This window comes from Eurytemora carolleeae, unplaced genomic scaffold, assembly GCF_000591075.1.
Source record: "Eurytemora carolleeae unplaced genomic scaffold, Eaff_2.0 scaffold421, whole genome shotgun sequence".
In the NCBI taxonomy this organism is placed as follows: Eukaryota; Metazoa; Arthropoda; class Copepoda; order Calanoida; family Temoridae; genus Eurytemora; species Eurytemora carolleeae.
The window spans coordinates 37,156-51,477 of record NW_019396311.1 but is presented as its reverse complement, the minus strand read 5'-3'; the positions used below and the strand labels follow the sequence as shown (position 1 = coordinate 51,477).

The window sequence follows — 14,322 nt, the reverse complement described above, 5'->3', positions numbered from 1 at the left end:
TTACTCCATTCCTTTTGACAAACATTGAAATCAAAATTTCGTAATTTTCGAAGAATTCAAAGATAAAAACACCTCGTTTTATTCAGTTCCTCTGAATACCTAAATAAATAAGAGTATTTTTTGATCGACATTGAAAACTTCTTAATGATAAAAAGAAAATATTTAAATGAATAAATAATATGATATTCAGTAGCCAACAATTGTACTATGTTCTGTTCGTTATCAGTAAAAGAAGTAACTGCTAGGTCAACCAACTCAAATTATAAGAGAGAAGGTTTTAGAGAGTGATAAAAGACCTGTCGATCAATGCTTTCAAGGTTTTGTTAGTAACTAAGCCAGGAATGTCCTGCATATTTTTTAAAATAAAAAAATTCCCCCCCCCCCATATGACTATTTTTTTATAGACATTGAAAACTTTTTAATGATTAAAAAGAAAATATTTAAATGGATAAATAATATGATATTCAGTAGCCAACAATTGTACTATGTTCTGTTCGTTATCAGTAAAAGAAGTAACTGTTAGGTCAACCAACTCGAGTTATAAGAGAGAAGGTTTTAGAGAGTGATAAAAGACCTGTCGATCAATGCTTTCAAGGTTTTGTTAGTAACTAAGCCAGGAATGTCCTGCATTTTTTTAAAATAAAAAAATTGTCTCCCCCCCCCCTCCATTTTGAAAATCATTTCCCTGAAGTTATTTATGCTATAACATTTTTTGGGTGTTATTCGCTGATTTGGGTGAACAGTGTCAAAAAGAATGCAAAAGATGCCTTTTGATGTAGAATTTTTCATTTTTTGCTTCTCCCCGGATGGGAGATAGTGGGAGTGGGTAATTCTGATAAATACACACCCCTGAGCTGCTAAGCATTTAATGATAAGTGAATACGTAATGCGGTTAACATATTACACCAGGACGCTAAGAATTGCTGCAAAAGTGCCAAACTTAACAAGGATCCGGGTTTTCATAAAAACGTCCAGTTGTTAACTTACTGAACGTGCCGAATTTTTATTTATTAGGAAGGTTATGTTTCGAACCCGTTATCCAGCTTGGGGACTTATGTTTCAATTTCAAATAGAAATATTATTCTTGGGACCTTTATAATGTGGGTGATATCGTCGATTTTATATTTTGAAACGTGTTAATTCTGACAATTTTCTCCATTGTTTCGCAATCATAAATCCGTAATTCATTGAACAAGAGAGAACTGAAATTGAGCAAAATCAATTTTCAAAATAAAAACATGATATGACGTTCATTCTTAACCCCATAGATTAACTTTTAAGGTTACCGTTGTGAATCATACATGCCACTCAAATTATGGATCACGTGAAATTACTTTTCTTTAAAAGAAATGTTGCTTTGTACTAATTTAGGAGAAAGTCAAAGGATTGTTAAGCTTTGTCCACTAAAGGGACTGAACCCGTAATTTTAAGGGACCCTTAACACAAATATGGCAATGCCCGATTCATGATGTTATCTTTGAAACCTTGTCGTTCTTCTAGGTTGAAAATGGGTGTATTTGTTATAATCCCTATGTAATCCTGTATTGTAATGCTCAAGTCAGTTTTCTAAAAAAAACCAAGTGAAAATTATCAGTTTTTAAAATTAGAAACATCAGTATCTTATTCTTACTGAATCCGATGAAGTTTTTAAGGGTACCGTTGTTAATTTTGCATTCCCATCTATCCAGTAAGGGTTAGTTACTTAAAATTACCCTTTTTGAGTCCAAAATTTAAAAACCTGAGTTAAAAGTTGAAGATAAAACAAATATTGAAATACTTTTTCGATCTAAACCATGATTTCTTTATATGAGACTTTTTTACAATGGTTTCAGTTGACGGAGACGAAAAAATCAGGAAAAATTTAATTTGATTAAATTCTATTTTAAATCTAAATTATAACCTCCGCAGCAGATTTAAGAACTTGATCAAAAACCAATATTAACTATGTATCAGTTATAAACGTACAGGGTTACCAACACCGGATGAGACTTCAGGGACGATGTACAGAATTTACACTGTCTGTTTCTTTAGATTCATAATTCCTTGTAACTTTGAGCTTACATCTTTCTTTACAGTTTCATCTTTTGTGGGTAACCCTGTAGTGCAGATTTGTATTCGAGAAAAGTTGTAGTTTCCTTTGGGACTTGAGTTTCGGCTTTCCGATTTTCTGAAATTTTTATATCCACTTAAAATTTATGATACACCGACGTCCACTAGATGTTTAATACTCGCCTGAGCAGATCTTTGGATAACCTGGATTTAGAAATAATCTTTAAGAATCACTAAAATCTCGACAAAAGAATTTTATAAAGCGTCGTCATAGAATTAACATTATTTCTGTCATTTTCTTACTTTATTTTACGGAAAAAAATCCATGTTTGTTTGCTAGGTTCTGTTAAAGAACAAAAATAACTGTTAAGTTATTTTTAATCACGAACGATCGATAAGTGATGGGTCAATCCGTTTCGTTAATTTAACAAATGTTAACGAACGGACTGAAATGATAAAAGGTGTCTAGTCCTTTGCACGACTGACACGATAGCTATTAAAGTTGCATTACTGTCATTTTCCGGTGTTGTGGTGAGTAAGGTCTGGATGAAAAAGAATTGACAACAATTATTTATTGCATCATCTCTATTCATCATGGAAATTAATATTGCATCATCTCTATATAACATAAGCAAACTATTGCATCAGCTCGGAGTACTAACAATACATTAAATTGCGTTAACTCGGAAAATCGACATTTTGAGATATATTGCACCATCTCAGAATATCAACATTATGTGATATATTGCACCATCTCAGAATATCAACGTTATGTGATATATTGCACCATATCAGAATATCAACATTATGCAATATATTGCACCATCTCAGAATATCAACATTATGTGATAAATTGCACCATCTCAGAATATCAACATTACGTAATATATTGCACCATCTCAGAATATCAATATTATGTGATATATTGCACCATCTTAGAATATCAACACTACGTGATATATTGCACCATCTCAGAAAATAAACATTGTGTATTATATTGCACCACCTCAGAATATTAACGTTATGTGATATACTGCACTATTCATGTCTGAATATCAACATTAGGTAATATAATGCACCATCTGTGAATGTTATTTTAAGTAAGTAATTTCACCATCTCCAAATATTATTAGTAATGTCCTAAAAGTGATTTGAAGTATAATGTTAAATATAATTTTAAGTCTTATTCTCTGGATTTTAAACTTAATCATATATTTCATCATAATTAAATGAACAAATTCACAGTATTATGAAATAGCAAATTGGAAAGCTGGTAAAAGTAAAGGGGTTCCGCAGTCTTTCTGTGGTCTTGGACTAGGAAAGAATGGGCAGTTTATATATTTTCTTAAAAATCATTTTCCCTCAGTAGGCCCTTTTAAAAACAAAATCTTCTTTTTCCCAGTTTATAATGAATGGGTTTTAGAGTTTATTTTTCGTTGAATTGCAGGTGTATTTAAAAAAATTATTTTAGTAAATTTGAATTGTGGTAAAAATTTACATGAAACACGTTCATGTCTATTTTTTCCTCCCTCTCTCCATTTCCAAATCTTTAAAAATAATTCTCCACCCTGAGGAGAGGGGGTGGGGTTAACCTATTTAATAGTTCTTTAACTATGGATATGAAAGGTAAGTACTTAATGATCTTCTTTGTTCCAGAAATTCATCTAATTTTGTTTTTATCCATTTAATCAGTTTTTTTGAAAAATAATTTAAAAAATAGGTTTATTATGTTGGCACTCAAAAAGTTTACGTCTTATTTCTATTACACGGAATAATGTTTTTTTTTACTGGAAATGCTGAAAATTCCTCTTAAATAATTGAAGTTACGTCTTATTAGGAAATTTTTTTTACAAAAACATGTTGTTAAAAAATTATACGATCTCATAAATCTCATTAATCCTTTAGCTTTTCTGGATTTCTGAAAATTTAAAAAATAGTTTGATTATTCTTAACAAAATAACGCCATACTTAACTTTATTTCTGAGAAAAGTAGCTTAAAAAGTTTTCATTTCAGATATAATTACAAATGTTAAGTTAGCATTGAGCAAGGACCAAGGATAAAAGTTATATCAGGTTTGTCAATGAAATACGCATTTATTAAAACATTTTTGGCTCTCACATCATTTTCCTTTCTCAACAAAACCCACTTTATTGCCCCGACTGAGCCGGGACAAGAAAGTGTCCGATTTGTCCATTTTATTGTCCCCGCTATCCACTTTTAAATGTTTCAACATTTTATATATATGTCAAATTTTGACCCTGACAGAAAATATATGCAAAAATTAAAAAGTACGTATTTTGTAGATGTTTCAATATTTTTCACAAAAGTAAACTTAAGAATATTGTTTTGAAATCTAACTGTAAATTCAAAACATTTGGCTTCTTGGATATTAGGCAAAAGTTTAAGATTATTTAAAGGTACACCTATAGTCAAATTCCTTGCAAGTACTACTTTATCTCTCCTACAAACAAAACTGGCAGGAAAAAAACATGTTTCTAAAAAATCGACATTCTATTACATTGTTATGTTATTATTTAATCTATAGATAGAAAAACACATTTTTGAAAATAAAAAAACTCAACTTAAACTTAAATTCTATGAGATGAAAAAAGGACAAAGGTCCAGAATATAATTATGACTTGTTAAAGTTTCTGTTTTGCAAAAAAAGTAGGAGTACAATTGTAATCAATATAATACGCCCTTGAAACTGGGAAGTTGAAAAATCTAACCAAAACGCTATCCACTCCATATCACTGTGCACAAATAGATTAGGGCTGGGGGCACTGAGCCTTTATTAGAAAATGGCTGTTATGGTTTCCAAAAATTGTTTGGAAAATTAAAAAGTGTTTTTTTTTAATGATCATATGAACTATTATCCAAAGGAGTTAAGAATAAACGTTTCAGTAGATTAAAGATTACGTATTTCAGTCGATTATTTAAAGATTACGCAATTAAGTGGATTAAATAATACGCAAGTTAGTGGATTAAAGAAAGCACGTTTCAGTGGATTTAAGATTACATATTTCAGTGGGTTAAAGATTACGCAATTAAGTGAATTGAAGAAAACACAATTTAGTGGATTAAAGAATATGTATTTCAGTGGATTAAAGATTACGCAATCTAGTGGAGTAAAGAATACACGTTTCAGTGGATTAAGGATTGCATATTTCAGTGGATTAAAAATTACGCAATTAAGTGGATTAAAGAATACGTAATTAAGTGGATTAACAAAACTTTTCAGGGGATGAAAAATACACATTTCAGAGAATTAAAAATACGTAAAAGTGGATAAAAGAATTCACATTTTAGTGTAGAATAAAGAAAACTCATTTTAGTTGGTTAAAGAATATCCATATTAGTGCTGATTAATGGTTACGCATTTTAGTGTTTCAGTGGATTTAAGAATAATTTCAGTGGGTTAAAGATTACACAATTAAGTGGATTAAAGAAAACACAATTTAGTGGATTAAAGAAAACACAATTTAGTGGATTAAAGAATATGTATTTCAGTGGATTTAAGATTACGCAATCTAGTGGAGTAAAGAATACACGTTTCAGCGGAGTAAAGATTGCATATTTCAGTGGATTAAAAATTACGCAATTAAGTGGATTAAAGAATACGTAATTAATTGGATTAAAAAAGTGCGTAATTAAGTGGATTAAAAAAAACATTTCAGGGGATGAAAAATACGCATTTCAGAGAATTAAAAATACGTATAAGTGGATAAAAGAATTCACATTTTAGTGTAGAATAAAGAAAACTCGTTTTAGTTGGTTAAAGAATATTCATATTAGTGCTGATTAAAGGTTACTCATTTTAGTGTTTCAGTGGATTTAAGAATACGTATTTCAGTGGACTAAAGATTACGTATTTCAGTAGATTCAATAACACGTATTTTAGATTTAAGATTACGTATTTTAGATTTAAGATTACGTATTTTAGATTTTAGAATACGTATTTCAGTGGACTAAAGATTACGTATTTCAGTGGACTAAAAATTACGTATTTCAGTGGACTAAAGATTATGTATTTCAGTAGATTCAAGATTACGTATTTCAGTTTACTAAAATTACATGTTTTAGTAGATTGAAGATTACGTAAGATGGCGCATTTACTGGATCAGACTCCAAGTAGCAGCGTAGAAGCTGCGCAGCTGTTTGCCTCGGCTGCCTTGCTTCAGGACGGAGACGACAATGAAGATTATTCAACTATAAACAGGTTTATACTAAGGGTGGGGCTATTGGGCACTTTTTTAATAAAAATGTTGAGATCCTTGAAGCAAGTTTCTATACTAAAGTAAAAAATGTAATGTTTTCTACCTCCAAATTCACAACTTTATTTGATCATTGCAGTGCAAGCAAAATTTCAGAATGGGTATCAAAAAGTTCGTCTTGAAACACTGAATTCAAAAATGTTTAAATCTAAAAAAAAAAAAAATATTATTGAAAATAAACAGACCGTTTCAGTGGAAATTTTCCACTGTCCTTTAAAAATCTAAGTTTTTGTCTCCAGGTCATACAATTGTTAGGGTAATTAATGTCCACATTTCCCAACCAAAGCCACACTTTTTCAACAGTGGATCACGTATTCAATTTTTAAGCTATTTTCTTGAAATTTTGCACGTAAGTTAGATTAGTTATTTAGCTAAGAACGTATGTTCAAAATGTAAAAAATAAAAAGATATCAATATTTTTCTGCATCGTTTTTTTTTAGAATTATTAAATAACGACGACAAAAAAATGAAAACAGTAGACTAATTAGTTGTTTAGGAACCGGATGAGAAAATAAAAATTAATCTTATCATCGAAAATAAGTAATCTTGTTTAATTATTAGTTTCTATTTTCTCATTATTCTGGTTTCTCATTACTCACAAAGATTTTCTGCATATTTTCTGGAATTGTTATTTAAAAGACGACATTTAAAGAATTTTAAGAAATCTGATAATTATAATTTCAAAGAAATTTAAGAAATTCAATATAATAATGAAAACGAAGTAATTGATTCTAGCATTGATTTATTGACAAATTTCTCTATAGAAATATGTTCCTAGATAAAATAAATACTGAGCTAATGTTGGTTCAAATGTTTTTTCATCAAAGTACAATTTAATATTGAGGCAATATCTGGTTAAACAGTTTTAATTTTTCATGCCTAATTTGGTGTTGAGTATTCAGTTATGGTTAATATTGGTTATAGTAATGCAAGATAAAATAAATACTGAGCTAATGTTGGTTCAAATGTTTTTTCATCAAAGTACAATTTAATATTGAGGCAATATCTGGTTAAACAGTTTTAATTTCATGCCTAATTTGGTGTTGAGTATTCAGTTATGGTTAATACAGGTCAAAGTCAAATGAACAGTGTTTCGGATCCATATCATTTTGATTCGGATCCGGATCCGCGGATCCGCATCCGTGATGATGGATCCGGATCCTGATACGGATCCGGATCCGAGGTAACTTTTGATTCTGTGAATCGGATTTTCCTTATTAAATGTTATGCAAGGTTATAATTTATAAACTATAGTAATCCTAAAGTTAAAAATGTCGTCATTACTATTATATAAATGTAAACATTAAATTATTCAAGATAATTTTGAAAAATTTTTGTCATGTAAATAATACATTTACGAACCATTTTGAATTATTTATTCCATGGTTTTGGTTAATTTTTGGCGCTACCCGGATCCATATCAACGTTTCCTGATACGGATCCGGATCCGACCAAATGATACGGATCCGACCGGATCCGGATCCTAAACACTGCAAATGAAGATGTACATTTATATTACTTTACACTGGTTTCAAATAATGATAAGCCAAATTACATTTCAAATCAAATTCTGATAAAAATCTCAATCTTATCATTATCATGTCTTCTCGTTATCATATCTTATCAATATCATATCCTATCAGATCATATAATGATATAATAGTAAACGCGCGTATCCCGTACTCCCGGAAGGGAGACTCAATCCACCGGCATTTAATTGATACTAGAAATAGTTTGTTTGGTAATTCACCGGTGGAAGGAGTTAATCCGGACTCATGGCTCAAATTTGGTCGTGATACCCGACGTTAGGCCTAAACTATGTCAGGCTGAAAAGCCTTGATCTAGACGGGATCGTGATGGCGTACCCCATTTAGATCAAGGAGCCCACGGGACTTCCCTATCTTCTTGAATTGAATTAAATTGAATTGTATGATTTTTACTTTATTTTTCGTCGTCGTTTTTTTAGTAATTTAAAATAAACTGATTCTGAAAACGTATCTACTCCCAAAGTAGGAGTTTTGAACGCCGAAAGAAGCTTTCAACAACACTGCATACTCAGTTCAACTACCTTACATAGCCGGTCACTCCCTTTAAGCACTGTTCACAATGATATCCTTGTAGGTCCACCGCTCTAGTAAGCACTGTTCACAATGATATCCTTGTAGGTCCACCGCTCTAGTAAGTCCGACTGAGGATGAATATGAATTAATCTTGACAAAAATCAGAAACTTGATGGAGGAGGGGAGAGGAGAAACTATTTTCGAGGTATGCATTTAAAGGGACTGTTTTTTTTTCTCAAGAAACTCTTCATTTATAAAGAGAGGAATACTCGATTCACCTAGGTACCTGTACATTTACCATTTTAAACTCCTTATTAATAATAGCAGATATTGTCAGTTTTCAAGATAATTTCCTCCATTTCTAGAGAATTAAATCCGAAAGTCACTTATTAGAAAAACTACAATATAAAATAATTAATTTTTAATGATAAGATTTCTTGTTCAGATAGAGTTGGGAGAATCATGTTTTTATTATAAATCTTTAATGAAAAAAAAGATTAATAAAAATCAAGGAAATTTTGCTAATAGAAAATATTGTATTTTTTGAAACGTCATATAAATTTTTTTTTGTTCTTGTGTGTTTCAAAACCAGGCCCGGTGTCATGCATGTAGATTGTAGCGCCTACCTCGGCCCTATGTGATTTAACCATTTCAACACAATTTTAGACATCAGAAGCAATGTTTCGATACTTGTCAATATTTGTTAATGTATTTTTATTGAGAATTCGCATTTGAAGTTATCTATTTCTCAAAGAAATAATGATTTTTTGATAATTTAAAAGGAAGACGACATTAGCGAAGAAATGGCATTTTTTTGAAATTTTGCAATTATTTTTGTATGCACTAATAATTCTAAATGGTTTAAAATTGCTTTTAATGTCTAGCATTACGTTGAAATGGTTAAAACGCGTATGGGACAGGCTCTCCATGCAGGACACCGGGTTAATAAAATAACATTGTCACAAGGGATTAATAATGCTTAATGATGATATTGTTCAGGTCGGAGTTGGAGATGATGCTGATACAGGTCTTCCAGAGGAGGATCTAGAGGTAGATATACAGGGTTTCCCCAAGGGCGTATATTTTCCTAAAAAAAACCTTTAGAAAATCATTTTTTTCCCCAGAACTTATATGATTGTGTAGACTGTAGAGCGCAAAAAAAAATTAGAGTTTTCCGTTGAAATGCGGAAAATAAATGATTTTTTGGGTAAAAAAAAAAAAAATTGCTTCCCCGCCCCAATTCTGAAAAATATCCACCCCTGGGATGAGACTACAGAGAAATTATACTGCCTGTTTCCTTATATTCATAATTCCCTGCAACTGTAAAATTGTTTTCTCTCTGCCTAATTCTCAAGCATAAGATTTAATTTTACCTTTATAAGAGTTTCAGGTTGAGTGTACAATCTCATCCTTTGTGGGTAACTCCAAGGTTGAAATGCAAGGAAAGTTATTTCATAGGTGTACGCATCTTTTGTACTGCAGTGTACTGTCTCTAGGCGGTAATGTAAACACAAGACGGATGTCGAAGCCCGACATGGAATTTATCTTTCGCATAAAAAATCAATAAAATATTCTGGTCATAGGAAGCTATTAATGCGAAGTATCAAAATTATTAAAATTCAATGCTTGTCTCCTCGTATATTAAACAAACACTGATTCTTGTTTAAATCCCGCCCAGAGAGAACTGGTTTCAATATGTACGCAGAGTATACACACATGCAGTTAACTTTCCTTGGATTATAACCTTGAGTAACCCTGTTTTTTAGTTTTAATCTTGCAAATTACGGATTAACGAAATCTCAAGTGAAAAATTCACACTAGAACCTTTTTTCCACTTTTTGTCAATTTCATTCCTTGTCTCTGCACCTTAAATCCGCGTCTGGCTTTGTATAGAGAACCACAAAATTAAAATGATTTAGTTTTAAGAGTCTTCAAATTATTTTTCTTCTTTTTTTTCGCTTATTTTTATGCTATAACTTTATGACCAATGATTAGGAAATTAACAGTTTTAATTTGGGTTTGGGGAGTATAACATTTTTTTAGTTTTGTTGATATTTTGCCCCTTGGATCCGGATCAGTATATTTTTACGGATCTGGATCCAGGAAATCAAAATATTGTGGATCCAATGGATCCGGATCCTAAATACTGCTTTAAAGTTATCAAGTTGAACCCAGTTTAAAAACGTTACACAATTGATTAACGTTACTATTTTGCCCACTTCTGTCAATTTCATTCCTTGTCTCTGCACGATAATTCCCCAAGAGGCATTTATAGAGAACCGCAAATATAATTAGTTCATTTCAACTAATTAGTTAATTTACCTGAAGCAAAATAAGTCAGATAAACTAAGGTATCTTCCACATTTTTGATCAGATTAAGGTTTCTCGGGTACGTTTGTAAATCGGGCATCCTGCTATCTTCGCATGGAAATTACGCATACAGTCCCTTTAAATAAGATTTTAAAAAGTGTTTTTCAAGGCGTCTCAAGCCACCCTGGAAAGTATAAGCAGAATATTGGATTCAGACTGCGTCAGGTGACTTCATTTTCTTTAATGGGATTGTCTTTGAAATAAAAAATACAACGTTAAGTTTTTTTTGTATTTTCCCTAAAAATCAAAATGGGCACTGAATTGTCTATCATAAAGATAAATAATATTTTGAATAAACACCCCTGTATTTTAATAACACTTTTAAAAGTAGCCCTTTTTATTACTAGTTTCTTTTTATAAAGAACCTGAGCTGAAAACTTTAAAATGTGATATCCTTAATCCCGATCGGTTGATTCATCTAGAGATTGATAACAAGAGGAGAACAAGCATTATTTAATCTCGAGATTAAGAAAGAGTGGATCAATAATTAATCCCGATATCCACCATTCAAAAGTTCCCAGCTCTGAAGTTATAACTATTATTTTATAAATCTGGGGATCAAGCATTGATCTTCATCTTATGCAGACCTACGATCTGAGGAATCAAGCATTAATTCTCAAATTTGTAAGTGCCCAAATTGGATATCGAGATCAAGCGTTCAAGATTAAGTTTACTTGATAGAAATATTCTGACCTATCTGGGATGATGAAAGGAATATTATCTTGATTTGATGTCAATTAAGTTTCGACTAAAAGAAAACGTTTTAATGAAATTTTTTAATTAATTATTTGAAACATAAAGTATCAAAAATGGAAAATAATATTATTATTTATTATCTTGGAAAAAATCAGGTTTTTAGAAGTACAATTATTGCTTCTGTATAGAAATTCATAATGAAGAACGAGTGTGAAAAAAGAAGATGAGTAGGTCTTCTCTGGTTCCTGAATCCGAAATTTCTGACTTGCAGATATTAAAGTATTTCATCTTGTTGGTGGATTTCTCCCTTGGTGAGGAAGACGATATTGGTGGATTTTACCTTAACCGAGGTCTAGGCGATATTGATGGATTTATTCCTTGACGAAGAAGACTATATTGGCGAAGTTTTTATTTGACTAAGAAGACGATATTGGCGGATTTCTTCCTTAAAGTAAGACTATATTTGCTCTACAATGTTTAATTTAGGCTACGGGAGAAGGTGGGGGAGAACGGAAAGAAGTCGGTGGTGAACCTCATCAGGAGAAGAGCAGACACAAAGGACTTTATGGAGATCAGGTTCCTACAACATACTACAATATATTCATTATTCATCTTCTTGAAAATTGATTATTTTCAATTTTGATTTCTATTAAAAGTGACCAGCGCATTTTTGCTTTTGATAAAATATTAGAACACTGATCAAGCCTCAAAAACAACGATTTCTTCCACATTTATGACTGTCAAAGGGTTTCGTTGTGTATCGGACATAGGTCATTTAAAATTTTAAAATTACGACAAAATAAAGATATCAACAAACCACATTTTTCTCTAAACTTGTATGACAAAGGGTATGATTTTAAGGTTCAGAACAAATAAGACTCAAACTTTATGATTTATCATTAAATTTCCTCTTTCTTTTTTTGCTTTTACAGTAAAACGATATTTTTGTTTTGGAAAAAAAATTCAAGATGGGATTTTGAATAAATATGTTTTTTTGTCTTAGAAGCCGCATTGTAGAAAATAAAATTTCGGTTCGACATTTATTGTTCAGATATTAGTTAATAATTCATATTAATATCAGTGGGGAACTACAGGTTGTCCCACAAAACGTGACTGTTAGAAGACGACAATAAGGTCGTTTTGAAATATTTTGCGGCATTTGTTCATCAAACTACACTGTAACTTCTCAAAAGAATAATCACAAAACTCTCCTAGTCCTTGCATTTCTAAAATGTGGTCTTTATTTTATTTGCATTCAAGATTGCGTTCAAATTTCAATTTATTTAATAATCCCAAAATTGTCGAAATCTGAACGAAATGTTTCATATCTTTGGTAATTTCTAAAGCACAAAAATGAAAGTTAGAAAAATGTATGCTGCAAATTATTTCAAAGATCAAAGATGACCATTATGTCGTCTTCTAAATTTCATGGTTTGTGGGAAAGCTGAAAGTTGAAAATAATTGTTCTTATTTTTTACAGTGCTGCGCGTCAAAAATCTAAGTGCGGCAAAGTGTTATGTTCAGTTTATTTGTTAAATATGTCATTGATCTTGTGATGGCATACCCTGACTAGACCCAGGAGCTATTAGACAATCCCTTTCTTCTTGAATTAATTGCATTTGATTTATTTTGCGAAGGGTGGCTGTGGTAGGAAATGTCGATGCTGGTAAGAGTACTCTACTAGGTGTGTTGACCCACGGAGAGCTGGATAACGGCAGGTCAGTCAAGCATAGCTGAAAACAATAGTTTTTAAGAGACTGTAGACAAGAAATAAAAGAGTTTATTCATAGCCATGGTTTAAAAAAACCTTTTAGGTAATGTTTTGTAATTTAAGTTTGTATTTTGTGTTTGGCTTTTGTTTTAATTCTATATTTTCAGAGGTTTTGCTCGTCAGAAACTTTTCCGGCATAAACATGAGGCAGAAACTGGGAGGTATAATTCTTCGATAATTTATCTAGGGGTATATATTTTAAAGAATTATCTCCACTTCAGTAGTGCTGGGAATATGACCCTCAACTGCACTCTAAATATTTCTTTTTATGAAAGTAAAAGTGCTATTCTATCTAAAAATTATAATTCTACAGTTTCTAAAAAAAGGTGACTTAAGGATTCATGCAGGAGAGGCAGAGAAGGAAATGGTCGGAATGAAAATCTTAAAAATAGAAACATGAGCGATATCTTCTTCATTTTTAGAAGGATATTATTGTGAATCGGGCATTAACTCTTGAAATGAAAAGTACCCCTGAAGCACATGGACGCCGTCCTTGACAGGGACTGTAAATCTTATTTCAAGTGACCCTCCATGCAACGATGGCAATGCCCGATTTACAACGGTACCCTTTAAAGATTTGTCTGATCAAGCATGAATTAGAAATGCATATTTTTTTTTTGTTAAAACTGTTTTTGTTCATTTGTGAGTTTTCTACTTCCGCATTTGTTGCTTAAAAAAAACAATGGAAAAGTTCACAGAAATTGAACACGTTGAGTTAGAAAAAATGTTGTTCACAGAAATTGAACACTTTGAGTTAGAAAAAATGTTGTTCACAGAAATTGAACACTTTGAGTTAGAAAAAATGTTATCTTACGCATCAAGGCTACGGTTGTGAATCAGGCATTGGTATTTTTGTATGGAGGGTCCCTTGAAATTATGCTTACAGTCCCTTAAAATATTGCTTACAGTCCCTTAAAATCTATCTGGAATATTGTTCAGGACTTCTAGTGTTGGAAATGATATTCTCGGGTTTGACTCCCAAGGAAAAGTTGTGAATAAACCCGATCATGGTTCCTTAGACTGGATCAAGGTAGGAGTTTAGGGGTGTTTATTTTCCTGAAACCCCCCCTTTTTTTAAAAATCAATTTTGTAGAGTTTTAT

At 31.5% G+C, this 14,322-nt stretch overlaps 1 protein-coding gene across 1 annotated transcript in view; it reads left to right on the top strand.

The window, feature by feature from the left end:
• The window catches only part of LOC111700697 (GTP-binding protein 1), a 48,023-nt gene that overhangs the window by 14,831 nt on the left and 18,870 nt on the right, over positions 1–14,322 (top strand). The window contains exons 3-11 of the mRNA XM_023471701.1: positions 4,064–4,122; positions 6,134–6,269; positions 8,490–8,589; positions 9,384–9,434; positions 10,864–10,919; positions 11,937–12,026; positions 13,088–13,168; positions 13,329–13,382; positions 14,161–14,251. Of these exons, the coding sequence (XP_023327469.1) occupies positions 6,154–6,269; positions 8,490–8,589; positions 9,384–9,434; positions 10,864–10,919; positions 11,937–12,026; positions 13,088–13,168; positions 13,329–13,382; positions 14,161–14,251 (639 nt within the window). The 5' untranslated portion in view covers positions 4,064–4,122; positions 6,134–6,153. The remainder of the gene's footprint in view (positions 1–4,063; positions 4,123–6,133; positions 6,270–8,489; positions 8,590–9,383; positions 9,435–10,863; positions 10,920–11,936; positions 12,027–13,087; positions 13,169–13,328; positions 13,383–14,160; positions 14,252–14,322) is intronic.